Source organism: Phycodurus eques, chromosome 15 (genome assembly GCF_024500275.1).
Source record: "Phycodurus eques isolate BA_2022a chromosome 15, UOR_Pequ_1.1, whole genome shotgun sequence".
Taxonomy (NCBI): Eukaryota; Metazoa; Chordata; class Actinopteri; order Syngnathiformes; family Syngnathidae; genus Phycodurus; species Phycodurus eques.
In genome coordinates, this window is record NC_084539.1 from 9,534,808 (window position 1) to 9,550,005 (window position 15,198).

The 15,198-nt window shown below is 39.4% G+C and overlaps 1 protein-coding gene across 5 annotated transcripts in view; it reads left to right on the top strand.

Annotated features, from left to right (window-relative positions):
- The window catches only part of nedd4l (NEDD4 like E3 ubiquitin protein ligase), a 63,205-nt gene extending 49,211 nt beyond the window's left edge, over positions 1 to 13,994 (top strand). For all 5 annotated transcript variants that reach the window (XM_061699095.1, XM_061699097.1, XM_061699099.1 and 2 more), the window contains 14 exons: positions 3,813 to 3,867; positions 6,003 to 6,061; positions 6,364 to 6,429; positions 7,738 to 7,967; positions 8,441 to 8,562; positions 8,639 to 8,709; positions 8,784 to 8,879; positions 9,244 to 9,317; positions 9,404 to 9,464; positions 9,568 to 9,627; positions 9,725 to 9,832; positions 10,872 to 10,968; positions 11,082 to 11,154; positions 13,167 to 13,994. In XM_061699095.1, the coding sequence (XP_061555079.1) occupies positions 3,813 to 3,867; positions 6,003 to 6,061; positions 6,364 to 6,429; positions 7,738 to 7,967; positions 8,441 to 8,562; positions 8,639 to 8,709; positions 8,784 to 8,879; positions 9,244 to 9,317; positions 9,404 to 9,464; positions 9,568 to 9,627; positions 9,725 to 9,832; positions 10,872 to 10,968; positions 11,082 to 11,154; positions 13,167 to 13,269 (1,275 nt within the window). In that variant the 3' untranslated portion in view covers positions 13,270 to 13,994. The remainder of the gene's footprint in view (positions 1 to 3,812; positions 3,868 to 6,002; positions 6,062 to 6,363; positions 6,430 to 7,737; positions 7,968 to 8,440; positions 8,563 to 8,638; positions 8,710 to 8,783; positions 8,880 to 9,243; positions 9,318 to 9,403; positions 9,465 to 9,567; positions 9,628 to 9,724; positions 9,833 to 10,871; positions 10,969 to 11,081; positions 11,155 to 13,166) is intronic.
- Positions 13,995 to 15,198: the final 1,204 nt, after the last annotated feature.

Consider the following 15,198-nt stretch of genomic DNA (forward strand, 5'->3'; position numbering starts at 1 on the left):
TAACGGGGCAGCAGTCTTGTATAAAGTGCCTCAAAGACTGATACGTGCGTCAAAGTATTTCAGTAGAAATTAACACAAAAGTCACTTCTTAGAATATTACTTGAGTAAAAGTCTTAAAGTATCTATTTTGCTGTAATTAAGTATCAAAAGTAATTTTGGTGGTATTAAATGTCCTTGAGTATTAGGAGTAAAATTGTTTACAAAAGTGACTGGTTAGAATTTTTTAAAAATTTATTTTAGTTTCAATTAGTGTTTACTTAAGTGGTTTAGTTACAGATTATTGGTACGTTTGCTCATCAACGAAGTTAGCTAGCACACATTAGCGTGGCCATCGCAATCAATCAATCAGACTTTATTTCTATAGCACTTTTCATTAGACTTTACACCGATCTGATCAGTGTGGTCGGTATCGGCCAATAATTAGCATTTTATGCTGATCGGCTTTCATGTCATAATTCCCCGATCCGATCAATGACGTCATCGGTCGGCTTTAATTCCACCTCGTCGTTCCATATGAATCCAAAAGCTAGTTTATTTTTAGCCTTGTCACGTGTCTTGTGGCGCAGTACTGTAACTGACGACCAATAAAGTTTTTTTCAATCATGTCTGTTAAAAAATACGTCATCGGTCTATTTTGCGGTGTCTCAGACAAACAACACGTAAGTTATTTTCAGTCTGTGCACAACTGAACTACGTTGTGGGGAATCTAAATGCTTGATTCAACACAAATTTGATCAGGCACCTGAAAAATTTACATGAGGAGGAGCATGCCGCGTTCAAGCAACGCAGCGTGGCAAAAAAAAAAAAAAAAAAGGAAAAGCCAAACGGATGCAAACTCTGGACAACACCCGTCCATATAGCCGGGACAGTGAGAAAGTTAGAGTAAGCATGTCATTATCAGTATTTATGAAAGTAATTTAATTGCAATAAAGTAATTTAATTACAGTAAATTAGCACCCATTATTTCTGTCATGTAATGTTGATCTGACCTAAACTTATGTCAGTGGCCCATCTTTGAATGCCCCCTAGAGGTCATTGATGTTTTAACTTTTGTCTAAAATGCTAGAGAATCATTTGGAGCTGGCGACCCTATGAGGATAAGCAGAAAATTGATGGATGGATGGATACAGTACTCAGTATACAGCACACAAGTATATACACTAAATGAACAAGTCATGTAAATGGACAAATTGCTGCATCTTGTGATCGGATCGGTGATCGGGTTTTTTAAACTTGTGATCTGCCCCAAAAATCCTGACCGTGTAAAGTCTACTTTTCTTACATTTAAAAAAGTGCTTTACACAATAAAATCAAGGTAAGCCAGCAAACCCGATGCGATTGACACACAAAAACAGATGCACACGTACCACAGAAATTCCCCTCACCCACCCTTTCTTTCACACACGGCACAGTGTGAAAGAGTACTGAAAGAAGGAAAGTGAAGCACTATCTTACTTTCAGCAATTTGCAGAGAGGAAATGCCAGAGGTTGGATAACATTAATAAATAAAATCAGGTACAAATATTAACAGTAATAATAAATAATAATTATTATTTTTATTATTTAAAGATGAGCTGTCCATAAAATAAAAGCCTAATTTAAATGTTTAAGTCTTAAATAAAATAAATAAATAAAATGAACAACTAAAATGCTAAAATAATACATGAAAAAGGATGGGTAAACTAAAAGACTAAGTATATGGCTAGCACATCTGCCTGACCGTTCCGAGGACCTGGGTTAAAATCCGGCCTTGCCTGTGTGGAGTTTGCATGTTCTCCCCGTCCCTGTGTGGGTTTTCTCTGGGTACTCCGGTTTCCTCCCACAGTCCAAAAACATGCATGGTAGGTTAATTGAAGACTCTAAATTGCCCGTAGGTGTGAATGTGAGTACGAACGGTTGTTTGTTTGTATTTGCCCTGTGATTGGCTGGCGACCAGTTCAGGATGTACCCCACCTCTCGCCCAGAGTCAGCTGGGATAGGGTTCAGCACGCCCGCGACCCGAGTGAGAACAAGCGGTACCGAAAATGGGTGGGCGTGTGTGTGTGTGCGTGTGTGTGTGCGTGTGTGTGTGTGTGTAATTGCCCCTCCACTATTACAAGTTTTTTTGTTTTTTTTTACCACTGACATGCATTTTATTCTCATTTGTGAGGGATGGACTTCAATCCCTAAAATGATTTTGTTGGTATTGAGTGTATGGTATAAATTTGGTGTACAGAATTTGAGACAGCAAAATTCTAAATGCCAAATGGTTAGCAATCGCGATTAGCATTAGTGTGCGAGCAACTACCATTTTAGGTCAAAAAACGCTAACTACCATTCAGCGTACTCATTCTTACCATGTTATATTTACATTACACATCTAACACTCTCTTAAAAATCACAGACACTCCTTTTTCGTTTCTGGCAGAGTTTGTCATTGGCCGAATACTGCGCCTGTTTGCAATAAATATCCGTGTAAAACTTGGATTCCGGCAGCGCAAACATCGTACCGGGCGAAACTTTTTTTCGGGGGGTGTCCCCGGTGGAGCTTCGAGGCAGAAACTTTGTCTCAAACTATTTTTTAAGTCGACTTAGCCAAGTTATTTTATTTATTTTATTTTTTTATTTGATTTTTTTCTCCCCTTGCCCTAATATATACACACACATACATACAGTATATACACATAATTAAGATGAAAGGGTATATTAAAATCATAAGATTTAGCCAAAAGCCAGGTTACTTTCTAGTGTTTCACATGCTCTGAATCAATGTTTTAATCTGCGTTTGCTGAATTGTATTGGGCCACATTTGATCGGACATTGTCAATTTTATTTTTATTTTTTTACATAAACGTAATGCTTAAACAATGTCATAACTGTAAAAACATCATAGCTTTATTGTTGTAGTCCTGTAATGCAACAAGGTATTTGTTACGTTACAGGACTGCGTAGCAGACTACATTTTTACTCACCTTGTGAAAATATTCAAATCATTGATTGATTATGAATTTATATGATATTTTTGACATTTTCTGAGAATGTTAGCCAAACTCCATATTATAAGCAATTTAAGGTGTTGAATATTCACGGCACCACTGAAGGTGGGGAGGAGAAATGGAAATAGAAAGAAAGCCTTTATTGTCAACGAAATTGGCGTGGTACTCCAAATTTGTGTTTCAAGAATTATAGAAATAGAAATTTCAAATAGAATTGAAAATTAAATAATACAAACAAACTATCCTAATATATCTAACCATCCTAAACAAGACTAGATGATGTGCAAATGGCAGTAATATGTGTTCGATGTCGGTTTAAAGAGGAAAAAGCAAACTTCAAACTAAAAATTGGAATTGCATGCGTCTGCTTTTGTTGACTCTATAACCGAGTAGTGTACATTTGGCCTTTTTTAAATCCCTCTTCCCTCTATCTTCTTTCTTGAATTGCCTGACTGCCAGTGCTGAATGAGTGCGTGTGGCCTGTGACTCGTCAGCAATAGCTCACTGGTTTGAACCTGAAGCCGGTGGCGATAGTGGTGGTGATGAGCCTTCTGTGTTGTGTGTGCTGGTATCCGTTGTGTCTCTGCAGTCCTGACTCAAATAGGAGCAATCATTTTAAAATTAAAATTAAAATCAAGTTCCTTTTGGGTTGTTTGATTGAGCTTTGCAGTTTGCGTTTTCTTTTTGGGAGTGGGACAAATGGAAAAAAGCCTGAAATAAAGAACACATTCGAATTACTATTTGAGCATGGCCTGTTTTAAATGGTGACTGTGTGTGTGTGTGTGTGTGTGTGTGTTTTTCACCCCTCTCGTGCTCATTTTTGTTTTATCGTTGTAGCCCGGGTGGGAAGAGCGAATTCACACAGATGGACGTACCTTCTACATTGACCACAGTAAGATGACACTTGAGACTTGTTTTTCATCCCTAAGTGAGTTACGCTGTTCTTGCAAATATCCTCATGTCTTTTTCTCAAACAGTATCTCCTACATGGTGCAGTTCTAATTGAAAATGGAGGAAAAAACAGGAATCATGTCAGATTATTACCTTACATTTTTGGCCAATGGGAAATAATGGGAGTAATCAGTTCCATAGTTAAACTGTCGATGTCGTAAAACCGTTACCAACTGTCCAGGTAAAACACAAAAGTATAAAAATAAGCTAAACCTATCAGTCAATAAAATACAGGTGTAATGTGATGTTGATTCACACCTCATTTTTTAACATTGTCACACAAGTGTAAAAAGAAGAAAACCACTTGCTGTTAATAGTTGGGATAGGCATCATAATCAATTGTGTGGATTTTTTTGGTAATGAATTTGTCTTGAAGCTATTTTGCAACAACCAGCAGAGGCGCTGATGCTCTCAAGTATTTTGTTGTCTAATGAAGAACAACATGACTTCAGCCATGGGCAGTTAACCTTATTTCAAATTCATTCTGCGCGCCAGATTGTACCCCCAGCGGGCCGGTTTTGGCCCATGGTCCGTATGTTTGACACCACTAATTTACAGTATTCCTCCCTAATTTAAATGAACGGATAACTTAGATGAGGGGTCTCAAACTCAACTTATCCGGAGGCCGCTGGAGATACAGTCTGGGTGAGTCTAGGCACATCAATTATTCCACAAAAAAAGCGTTTTAAGTATTCAGAAATGGTAGAACTAATCCAATCTTCTCAATGTTTTATAACAATTCACAACATTAACGGTTCTTCAGAACGTTAGCAAGATTGGTAACCCAGTCCTCTCACTCATCTCCCTGGTATTTTGCATACTCCTCAGTATGTCTAGTTGAGTCATGAAAAAAAAGAAAAACACTCCATCTCCAGAGCTGCCAAATGTTACGGAACATCCGTATTTTGTTACAGAAATCACTGTACGCTGACTCGTTACGGCCGTAACACTGATTGTTCCGGATCTTTGGGAGGAAGAAAAATGCAGCGTCTGGCATTACCCGCTAGTACGGCGCTGTGTCTGGCCACCGTGAGAAAAAGAGAGGGGGGGGAAAAAGCTACTTGGGGGTACACTATTTTACGACGAGATCCCCCAAATCTCATATACCTGTACTTTGATTCAAGCTGCAACTGCGTCTGCCATTACAAGGTTGATGCAATAAAAACGTTAAAATATCTTACATTACATAATATACTACAGTATATTGGCACTAGTGGTAGTGTTCTTGACAAAATTTTGAGAATATGGAAATTCAAACAAATTTCGACTAATTGTTCTGGAAGTGAATTTCTATAGGTTGGCAGCTCTGTCTCCCACTTTTTCTTCGAGAGGCATCAATGAGTGAATATCTTCAAACAAAGTTTATCCGTTTGAATGTTAAATATCTCTTCTTTGTCGTATGTTCAATTGAGTACAAGTGTGAAAATATTTGCAAATCACTGTATTCTATTTTTTTTTTACATAACGTCCCAATTTCATTGGAATTGGGGTTTGTATTATCCTTCCATTTGGTGTCACGTTTCAACCAAGTGACTAACGCTACTAACTCACTTTGGCTAACTTGTTGACAAACACTGCTGAAAACTGTCTTGAGCCTGAGCTGTGGTAGCCCATAAGTGATTTTAAAAACTAAATAAATAAAATAAAACGCCCAGTGCAGTGACTCTGCAAAAAACGCCCTGGCCGCACTAACACTAAACTTTCATGTCAAGTGGGGGATTGCAAATTATCGTCCCGCGGGCCTCAATTGGCCCCCGGGCTGTGAGTTTTAGGTCCCATCTTAAATGATTGTGTATACACTAGATGCATAATGTTGGTGCGCTATGAGCCTCTCCATTTAAATGCTTTGCAGCCATTTTGTGGCATGTACTGTAAATGCACATACAAATACCTTTTAGTAAGGGTGTCAATTCTTTGCGGATTTTCGCTAGTACCGGCAGAACTTCAGTCCCTATGCCCTGTGAATAGCGGGGGTTCACTTGTTAACACAAAACTCTGACTACTTGACCAAAGGCTCTGTGTGTAATGAAGTACTTGGGTCTGAAGTATTCCGATGTTTTGTTTTGTCTCATGGAGATACGAAGAACACGCAGTGGGAGGACCCTCGCCTTCAGAGTCCTGCTATCACGGGACCGGTGAGTAGTTTCCATTTTGTGCTAATGTGTTCCACGTGTTAGAAACAACACACACTCCTCTGTTAACACTGTAGCCCTCCTCCTGTCAGTCTGTCGGTTTTGTCACTTAGCATGCCAACACCTCAGTGTCCATTTTGTGCAGCACGACTCTCTACCACCAAGCAGGACAGTTTGGTATCCCACATTTTGTGTTTTCATTGCCAAACGTTGGCAAAAGTACCAATGTTAAACTGTCTACTCTTCAAGGCTACTCATTCATGAGGATGCTGGTTGTTATTGCTTGTCTTTTGTCTCTTGTGCAGGCTGTTCCATATTCCCGAGAGTTCAAACAAAAGTATGACTACTTTCGGAAGAAACTGAAGAAACCGGTAAGAAGTGTTGCCCTAATATTCAGCATATTCTTACAATGGAAAACCTCAGTTTCCATAATGATGCTTGATTGCAGATGCTTCCCACTGTCTTTGTCCTCACTCACAGTGTGATGATATGTTTTGGTGCTCATTGAATATTAATGGCTATAATTTTGCTGTTACAATTTTCTCAATCAATACTTCATTATTGTTTCATGTTGTTTTATACTGTTGGGTATCTTAATCTGGAGCATTAATAATTGTAAAGTGAGCGGCTGCAGGAGCACATTAAAGGTCAACAACGTGATTCATAAAGTGGTGGAACTGACTCAAGGAAAAAGGTTATAGTTATGTATTCAATGACGCTGTTTGACCTTCAAATTGTTGTAATTTAAATACATTTTCCAATAATGTTACATTAAATAATACAGCCGATGTTGCAATTAAAGTAAGATTAATTATATTAAGTAAATACTGTATAGTGAAACAAAATTGTTTGTTTGACTTTTGAGGCATTTTCAAGAAAGGTTTGGTTAAATGTTTAAAAATAATAATCTATGTAATATTAAAGGTGACACTGTTTTAACACAGGTCCGTGATATCAACCAATTGGTTCTGACCGAATAATACCGCCGATGTTGCAATTAAAGTAAGATTAAGTTAATACTAAGGCTGAAAGTAAAGATTATTTTTATAATCGATTAATGTGTAAAGTTTTTTTTCCCCAATGAATTGGATGGGGAAAAAATCCAGCCCTTTATTCTAAAACAGGACATGATTTCAAATTGACAGTGCAGAAAATGCATATTGGTTATAAATCAGTTACTGGTTTGGTCCGGAACATGTCAGAAAATAAGCAAAAATGTTGATAATTTTTTTCAAAAGTAAAAGATGTTTTCAAATGCCTTATTTTGATGAAACACAAAGACAGTCTTCTTCATTAATATAATGAATGCCATTATTAATGTTAATTGCTTTATGATAGAATTATTATTAACTGTTGAACGGCTGAAATTCCAAGGATTTTAAAATTGATTTTAAATTAAACAAGGTCTCCAAATGATTAATCTATTATCAAAGATTATTGATGAATTTGATAATCTAATACTTGTTGATTAATCGAGTAATTGTTGCACCTCTAGTTGATACTGTATAATAAAGCTAAATTAGTTTGACTTTTAAGATATGTTCAAGAAAAGTTTGGTTAAATGTTTTGAAAAAAAAAATCTTTCATATCTCAGATAGATTTCATGTCTTACATATCAGGCCTGTGATATCAACTAATTTCTGTTGACCGACTTCTTTTTTTACTGTGCACAATTACAGGCTGACATCCCCAACCGATTTGAGATGAAACTTCACCGCAACAACATCTTCGAGGAGTCGTACCGTCGGATCATGTCGCTCAAAAAGCCCGACGTTCTGAAAGCGCGTCTGTGGATCGAGTTCGAGTCAGAGAAGGGCCTGGACTACGGCGGCGTGGCCCGCGAGTGGTTCTTCCTCTTGTCCAAGGAGATGTTCAACCCCTACTACGGCCTCTTCGAATACTCTGCCACGTAAGTCCAAAGGAATAGTTCCGCCCCATTGAAACAAGGAAAAATGCTTCTGCCATTGAGCTGAGGGGTTGTATTGTTTCCCAGTGGGACTTAAAATATCCTTTCACTTTGATTAACTCTTCCTCTCATTCAAAAATCCATCCTGATGCAAACGGTTTCCCACATTCAACACAAGGGAATATAATGGAAGGTTCCTGATTGTCTGCTTTTGTTGGCGCCGACAGTTACCACATTTTTTTGCCATCAAGAGCAAAGGTAGAGCAAACAAAAGTAATGTCATGTGATCAAGCCCTTGAAGAAACAATTAAGTCATTGAATTCTTTCGTCTAAAATTAGAACAAAAAAATCTGAATTGTGTCACTTAAACCATGTAGTTTAAATCCAGCCAAAGTGACAGAAACGTCATAAATGGGATGGAAGTGGCCCTTAAAAGGTCTCCTAAAGGGTTTGCTTGTTTTGTGCTATATGTGCAGAGACAACTACACCCTACAGATCAACCCCAACTCTGGCCTGTGTAATGAGGACCACCTCTCCTATTTTAAGTTTATCGGACGTGTGGCGGGAATGGCCGTGTTTCACGGGAAGCTGCTGGATGGTGAGCGGCGAGACTGTTGTTGACAACCCACCTCAGTTGCTGATAGTCACACACAACTCACTTGTGCCCCCTGCAGGCTTCTTCATCCGACCGTTCTACAAGATGATGCTGGGTAAACAGATCTCCCTGAAGGACATGGAGTCTGTGGTGAGCCCGAGTAATCCTGAGGCTCTTGAGTTTGATCAGCACATCAGGTTTAAGTGTTTCCATTTTCCTTGCAGGACAGTGAATACTACAACTCCCTCAAGTGGATCCTGGAGAACGATCCCACGGAGCTCGACCTGCGGTTTTGTATTGACGAGGACAACTTCGGACAGGTATGCAACACCGCCTATACGTACACAATTGTATTTATTTAAAACGTTTTCATTTGAGTTGACATTATTGAGTGAAATCAAAAGTGTTATGGCGATTTTTTTTTTTTTAATTGCCAAACATACATTTGGGGTTGCGCCAACTCTGTTGGGGATTTTGAAGGGGGTGTGTGAGATTAAGTGTGTAATGCCCGTGTTTCAGTTCTCTATAAAATCATACCTAGAACAACTTTAAGGGGAAGAGGAGGTCTAAGCGTCTGACACGAATTTCCCTGATCGACAGGAACTTGAGGACATATCTGTCATAATGAGTTTATTTGTGCTTCGAGCTTTTATTCTTACTGTTTTTTTTGTTTGTTTTTTTCAGACGTACCAGGTGGACCTCAAGCCCAGCGGCTCGGACATGGTGGTCACCAATGAAAACAAGAAGGAATACATCGAGTAAGAACATCAATGGCATGCTCTAACAATGAATGTGTAAAGACAATACAGTGGTTCAGGTAGTGACACACTTTGTCTCCCAACAGTCTGGTCATCCAGTGGAGGTTTGTCAATCGGGTGCAGAAGCAAATGAATGCCTTCCTGGAGGTATTTCTGCACCACTGCCTTGTCGCCACCATGTGGCAGTGTAACCCCAAACTGTGGTCTATCGCACTGATGGACTAGTTCACTGATGTTTCCTTGTTTGCAGGGCTTCACCGAGTTGATCCAAATAGATCTGATCAAGATCTTTGATGAAAACGAGCTGGAGGTATTGCATGCTTTACGCTGACTTTTATTAACTATCGTGAACATTTGAACACGACACTCTCAGCTGATTGCTTCCGCCTCTCACTGTGTTTGTGCAGTTGCTCATGTGCGGCCTGGGCGATGTCGACGTCAACGACTGGCGGCAGCACACAGTTTACAAGAATGGCTACTGTCCCAACCACCCGGTCATCCAGTGGTTCTGGAAGGTCAGTCGTTTGCTCTGTGTATGAAGCTCCTCCCCCCTTGGTTGCTGTTTTTTTTTCCCGACGCCGAAACGTGATTGCTCTGGTGGTGGCACATTTGAAGATCAAAGTCTGTTTGGAAGAGCAGACTTGTTTGCACTGATGAAAGTCTCAACTTGTCCTCGTTGATCATCTGGCTTGATTTGAGCCTTCAACACACACACAGCAAATACGAAGACCAAAACATTAGCAGAATGGGGCCAATCGTCGTTACTTTGTTTTCATAAACCAAGTGCGCAATTTAAACATACATTTAATTACAGTGTGTTTTTAACATTTGTTTGCTTTAAGGCAATCGCCACTATTTTAATTTAAGCAAAGAGTGAAATATTATTTGCGCTGTGCTCTTAACATTTGGCTGCTCCACTAGCCTCCCCGTTCATTTTATTTTGGCCAAATGCAAAAAGTCACACCACCACCAAGAATGGGGCCGACTGTTACTTTGCTTTGATAGAAGAAGTGTTGAATGTTAAAGATACATTTTATTTCTAATTGAATTTTACTCACTGCTCTGTTGATTTTGGAAAGAGAGAATACACACCACCACCAAGAACGGAGTCAGTAGTTTTGTTTTAATGTCAACTGTCAATTTGATGAAGATTAAAAAAATGACAACACTGCCAAGAATGGGGCAGAACGTTGCTATGTTGTTTTGATTAACTATCAAATGTTAATAAGCATACAACATTTTATTGTGTGTGGTTTATACATGCGACTGCTCAGCTACAAGCTGCTCCATTTATTTTGTTTTGACGACGAGTGAAAAGTCACAGCACAGTCAAGAATAGCGTCGACCATCGTTACTAATTAACCGAGTGTTGAAAGTTAAACCAACTTTTGATTACGTCGTGTTTTTAAAACGTGGCTGCTCCATTCAAAAGTCACTCTTTCAAATGATTTCATCATTGTTTCTCTGTGGTGGAATGTATCATTGGATGTCCGTTGGTATTTTTAGGTTATGTAATATAAATTGTGTATTATAATTTGCTTTTTTTTTTTTTAGGTTGTCCTATTGATGGATGCCGAAAAGAGGATCCGACTCCTCCAGTTCGTTACAGGAACGTCGCGGGTGCCCATGAATGGCTTCGCTGAGCTTTATGGTACTTCCTTTCTTCTACCGTCCTTCCTCCTCCCCCCCGCCTTTAAATGTTAAAGTTTCTATTCAAAAAAATCTTTAGGCAGCCAAATGTTAACACACCTGTTCTTGATCCAGGTTCAAATGGTCCTCAGTTGTTCACTATCGAGCAGTGGGGAACGCCGGATAAACTGCCCAGAGCCCACACATGGTATGTCACTCTATATTAGTATGTTTTCATTGAGAGATTATTCAATTCAACTCTGCGCTTGTTATGGAATGGTCAAATAGTACTAGGCTAACAAATTTTCAGTTGTTTGTCTTTTTATTCAATTTTGATGAAATAATCATGATATGGGCGGCACGGTGGCCGACTGGTTAGAGCGTCAGCCTCACAGTTCTGAGGACCCGGGTTCAATCCCCGGCCCCGCCTGTGTGGAGTTTGCATGTTCTCCCCGTGCCTGCGTGGGTTTTCGCCGGCCACTCCGGTTTCCTCCCACATCCCAAAAACGTGCATGAATTGGAGACTCTAAATTGCCCATAAGTGTGAATGGTTGTTTGTTTGTGCCCGCCCTGCGATTGGCTGGCAACCAGTTCAGGGTGTACCCCGCCTCCTGCCCGATGACAGCTGGGATTGGCTCCAGCACGCCCGCGACGCTAGTGAGGAGAAGCGGCTCAGAAAATGGATGGATGGATAATCATGATAAGGTGCAAATGGTTATTTGTTTCTATGTGCCCTGCGATTGGCTGGCGACCAGTTCAGGGTGTACCCCGCCTTCCGCCCGAAGATAGCTGGGATAGGCTCCAGCACGCCCACGACCGTGGTGGGGCTAAGCGGAAGGGAAGATGAATGAATGATCAATCATGATCATTCAAACAACTTCCCCAGTAGGGAATGGTCGTCACTAGTTTCAGATTATTTAAAAAAAAAAATAAGTCAATGTATTTATTCATTAATACAATGTATTCATAAAATAATGTATTTAGACTAACTGTATTTCCTTAAATAGTGGTGTCTTATAATAGGCACCGTGGCCCAGTCGCCTGTGTGTCATACACTTAAGAATAAAAGTTGTCCTCAAATAGAGTCCTCCCATCAACAACAAAAAAACATGTCCTGAGTGTAAATATATCCGTTTTTTACACAGACACATTAAAGAGTTAACGGCTAAGCCCATTTTAACTCTGTGCTAACCAAAACAGCAGCACTGACAGAGGCACGTTTACCGTCTCTCACATTGCAGACGTTTAGACTTTTGGCGCATGTTGTAAATGTTTGCAATATTAAAGAGGATTGTAACTTATGTCAGTGTTTCCCCACTTTTATTGTGCCAAGGAATTTTACATTCAAAAATTGTCAAACAAAAAGTATATATACAGAAATAATAAAGCTCTCATCTCAGTTTACTCACAAATTTACTTAGTGTGAAATCTTGGGTCTGTTTAGTTGAAGACAAAACTATTATTCTGTTGGATGAATGACAACAGGTGGATACACAGGTTACAAGTGCCTTCTGCCATCGAGTGGAAGAGCATTTAATCTGGTATATGCGCAAACTACTTCCGCATTTGGCAAAAAAACAGGTGAAAGCGCTTCCTCCCGGTTCGGGTAAAAGGCGAAGAGGACCACAACAAAGCACCCGTTGGACCTTTAAATGTCTACAATGCCTTTTTTTCCTTTAACACAAGATGTCACCACAGAGCCACCAAAGGTGAAATAATCCGAAGTTTAGGCCTCATTCGTATTGACGTATATCATATCATATTTGTATACATTTATGATATTCATATATTTAACTTTTGTCTGAAGAAATCAGTCCTAAAGAAAACAAACTTTGAGCAAGTTTGGCTTAAAACAACATGTCATCAACCGTAGTTATGCACCTCAGCGTAGCATACACAGGAAATTAGCTTTCCTGTTTTCTGGGTTTGGCCACGTGACATTCCGCAAATAGCGGATTGGTCTGTTTGTCACGATACGTCACGAGCATAGATGAATAATTTGAACATTATTTGAAGTAAATAATAATTTTCGGACCTATTACCGTAAGTGAAATTGTTTAATTTCCCACGGCGCCCATGATGATCTGTCATGTCGCAGCGGTTGGGAATCACTGCTTGGCGTGGTATGTTGTCGTATGACTGTATGTTCTTGCTCCATGGTGGTGTGTGCGTCCATGTTGATGTTCAGTTAATGTTTTTAACCAAACGTTCTCTCACCAGTTTCAACCGCTTGGACCTTCCCACCTACGACTCCTTCGAGGACTTGCGGGAGAAGTTGCTCATGGCTGTGGAGAATGCGCAGGGCTTTGAAGGAGTTGACTAAACGGGAAGCCTCCGAAAGAAAAAAAAAACGGCATCAAAACCAACCTCCCGATTTATCGGAATTAACAAACGGGAAATACAACAAAAAGCGTCCAAACTGGCTGTTGTAGCATGCGGTTAGCCAACGCCTGACTGTTAGCCACACCCAACTGTACAGCGAGTCGACATGCCTACTGCGTTTTTCAACGTGGGGATACATTAGCGGGCGTGGCCCCCCCAACAGGGAAGGGAGAGTATTTAATCCCCTGGCATGAGCATGAAATACCATCCCGTCACCACGACATCCTGTGGAAGCACTACTACTAACTACTACTAACATTTCACCACGCTAACTAGCGCTGCAGCCGAGGCCTTAACACGGCCCCCAACACCGGATTACCTTAGCGATCCAACTAGCCAATTACACTTCAGGAAATTTGCCACACTCCTTCTCCTATGTTGCCACAGGAGCCTTTTTGTCAATTTACGGGATGTGAGATATATATATATATATATATATATATATATATATATATATATATATATAGAGAGAGAGAGTTGTTTTTTGTTTGCTTTTTTTAAATCATTGGTATGATTCCTTCAGGAAATATGACGTCTTTGTACTGATGTTTACTATTTTGACAATTCTCAACGATCACGCCAAGTGCAAATGGAAAAAAAAAAACTCCATATCATTTGTTACGTGATGAATAGCAAATTTGTTAAATAAATAAAATGTTTCTTCTATTTTTATTTTTTTTAATTGTTAATATTATTACTATATTATATTATTACTCTGAATATCGTCGTAGTGCTCCGAAAGCAGCATGAAAATGGCAAAACGTACTTGGCTCGTGATTCGGACGTTAGGGGCTAGTTTCTGCGAGACTTCCATTATACAAATAGTCCTGGCTTGTTCATAATGCTGTAAATTGCTCTCTTTTTTGATGATATATAAATGTATGTATGCATTACGTTTAACAGAAGTATTACCGATCAACACTAAAAAAGAAGTGTGTGTGTGTGAGCGTGCGGGAGAAAGAGACAAGCTGTGATTTAAAACGCTTGAATATTATTACAAAGTAAAAATAAATAATAATTCTCCTTGTTCTAACACCACAGAACCTAAAGGGCACTTTATACATTACTGAGATCACCTGTGTCGTCAACTTTTGAATGTGATTCTATTTCATATGCAGCGCTTAGCCGGTGCAATTGAACCCAAACTAATGTGGTTAAGCTGCTAAACCAACCACATTTGGGGGGAAAAAGGTTTTTAAAAAGTACTTTATTTTCCTGCTGTTGCCGCCCTCTTCGTTGCCATTTATTCTTTCTTTTGTATATGTTTTGCTTATTTCTTTGTGTTTTTTTCTAAAATGGGTGACAAATATGTCACATTTCTTAAAGGATGCCACTTCTCCACTCTCAACTCTTTGTGGTTCATTTAACTTCAGTCCAATAAAAATGAAACTTCTCTCAACTCTTCCTTTTATTTTGTTCTCACTCGGACTGGCTTATTCAGAAAAGTTTGACAATAATCATAGAACATGAAATGGAGCTTACAGCGACATAAGATTGCTGACAATAAAGGTGACGTTATCAGTCTGCAAACACCTTCCTGCTCTCTCTCTCTCTCTCTCTTTCTCTCCATTGTGTCTTGTCTTTAATGGGTGAGTAGTTTTACTTTTATGTTTACAGTGAATCCCCTTTATTTGCGGTGCATAGAGACTAAACCTCAGCAAAATTCTGTAAATAATTGATCCCCAAAAGGGGTTTGTAGTTGTGTAGATACCTCAAGGGCACTAAGCACTTAAAATGGAGAAGATCATAAAGCATCAACACATCTAAAATGTACACAATCAAGAACCCATGTTACATAAATGGCTGGATTCAGTAGGTAAAAGGTATTCAACAAACCACATGAGGCTCTTCAATATGAGCTAGCATACTA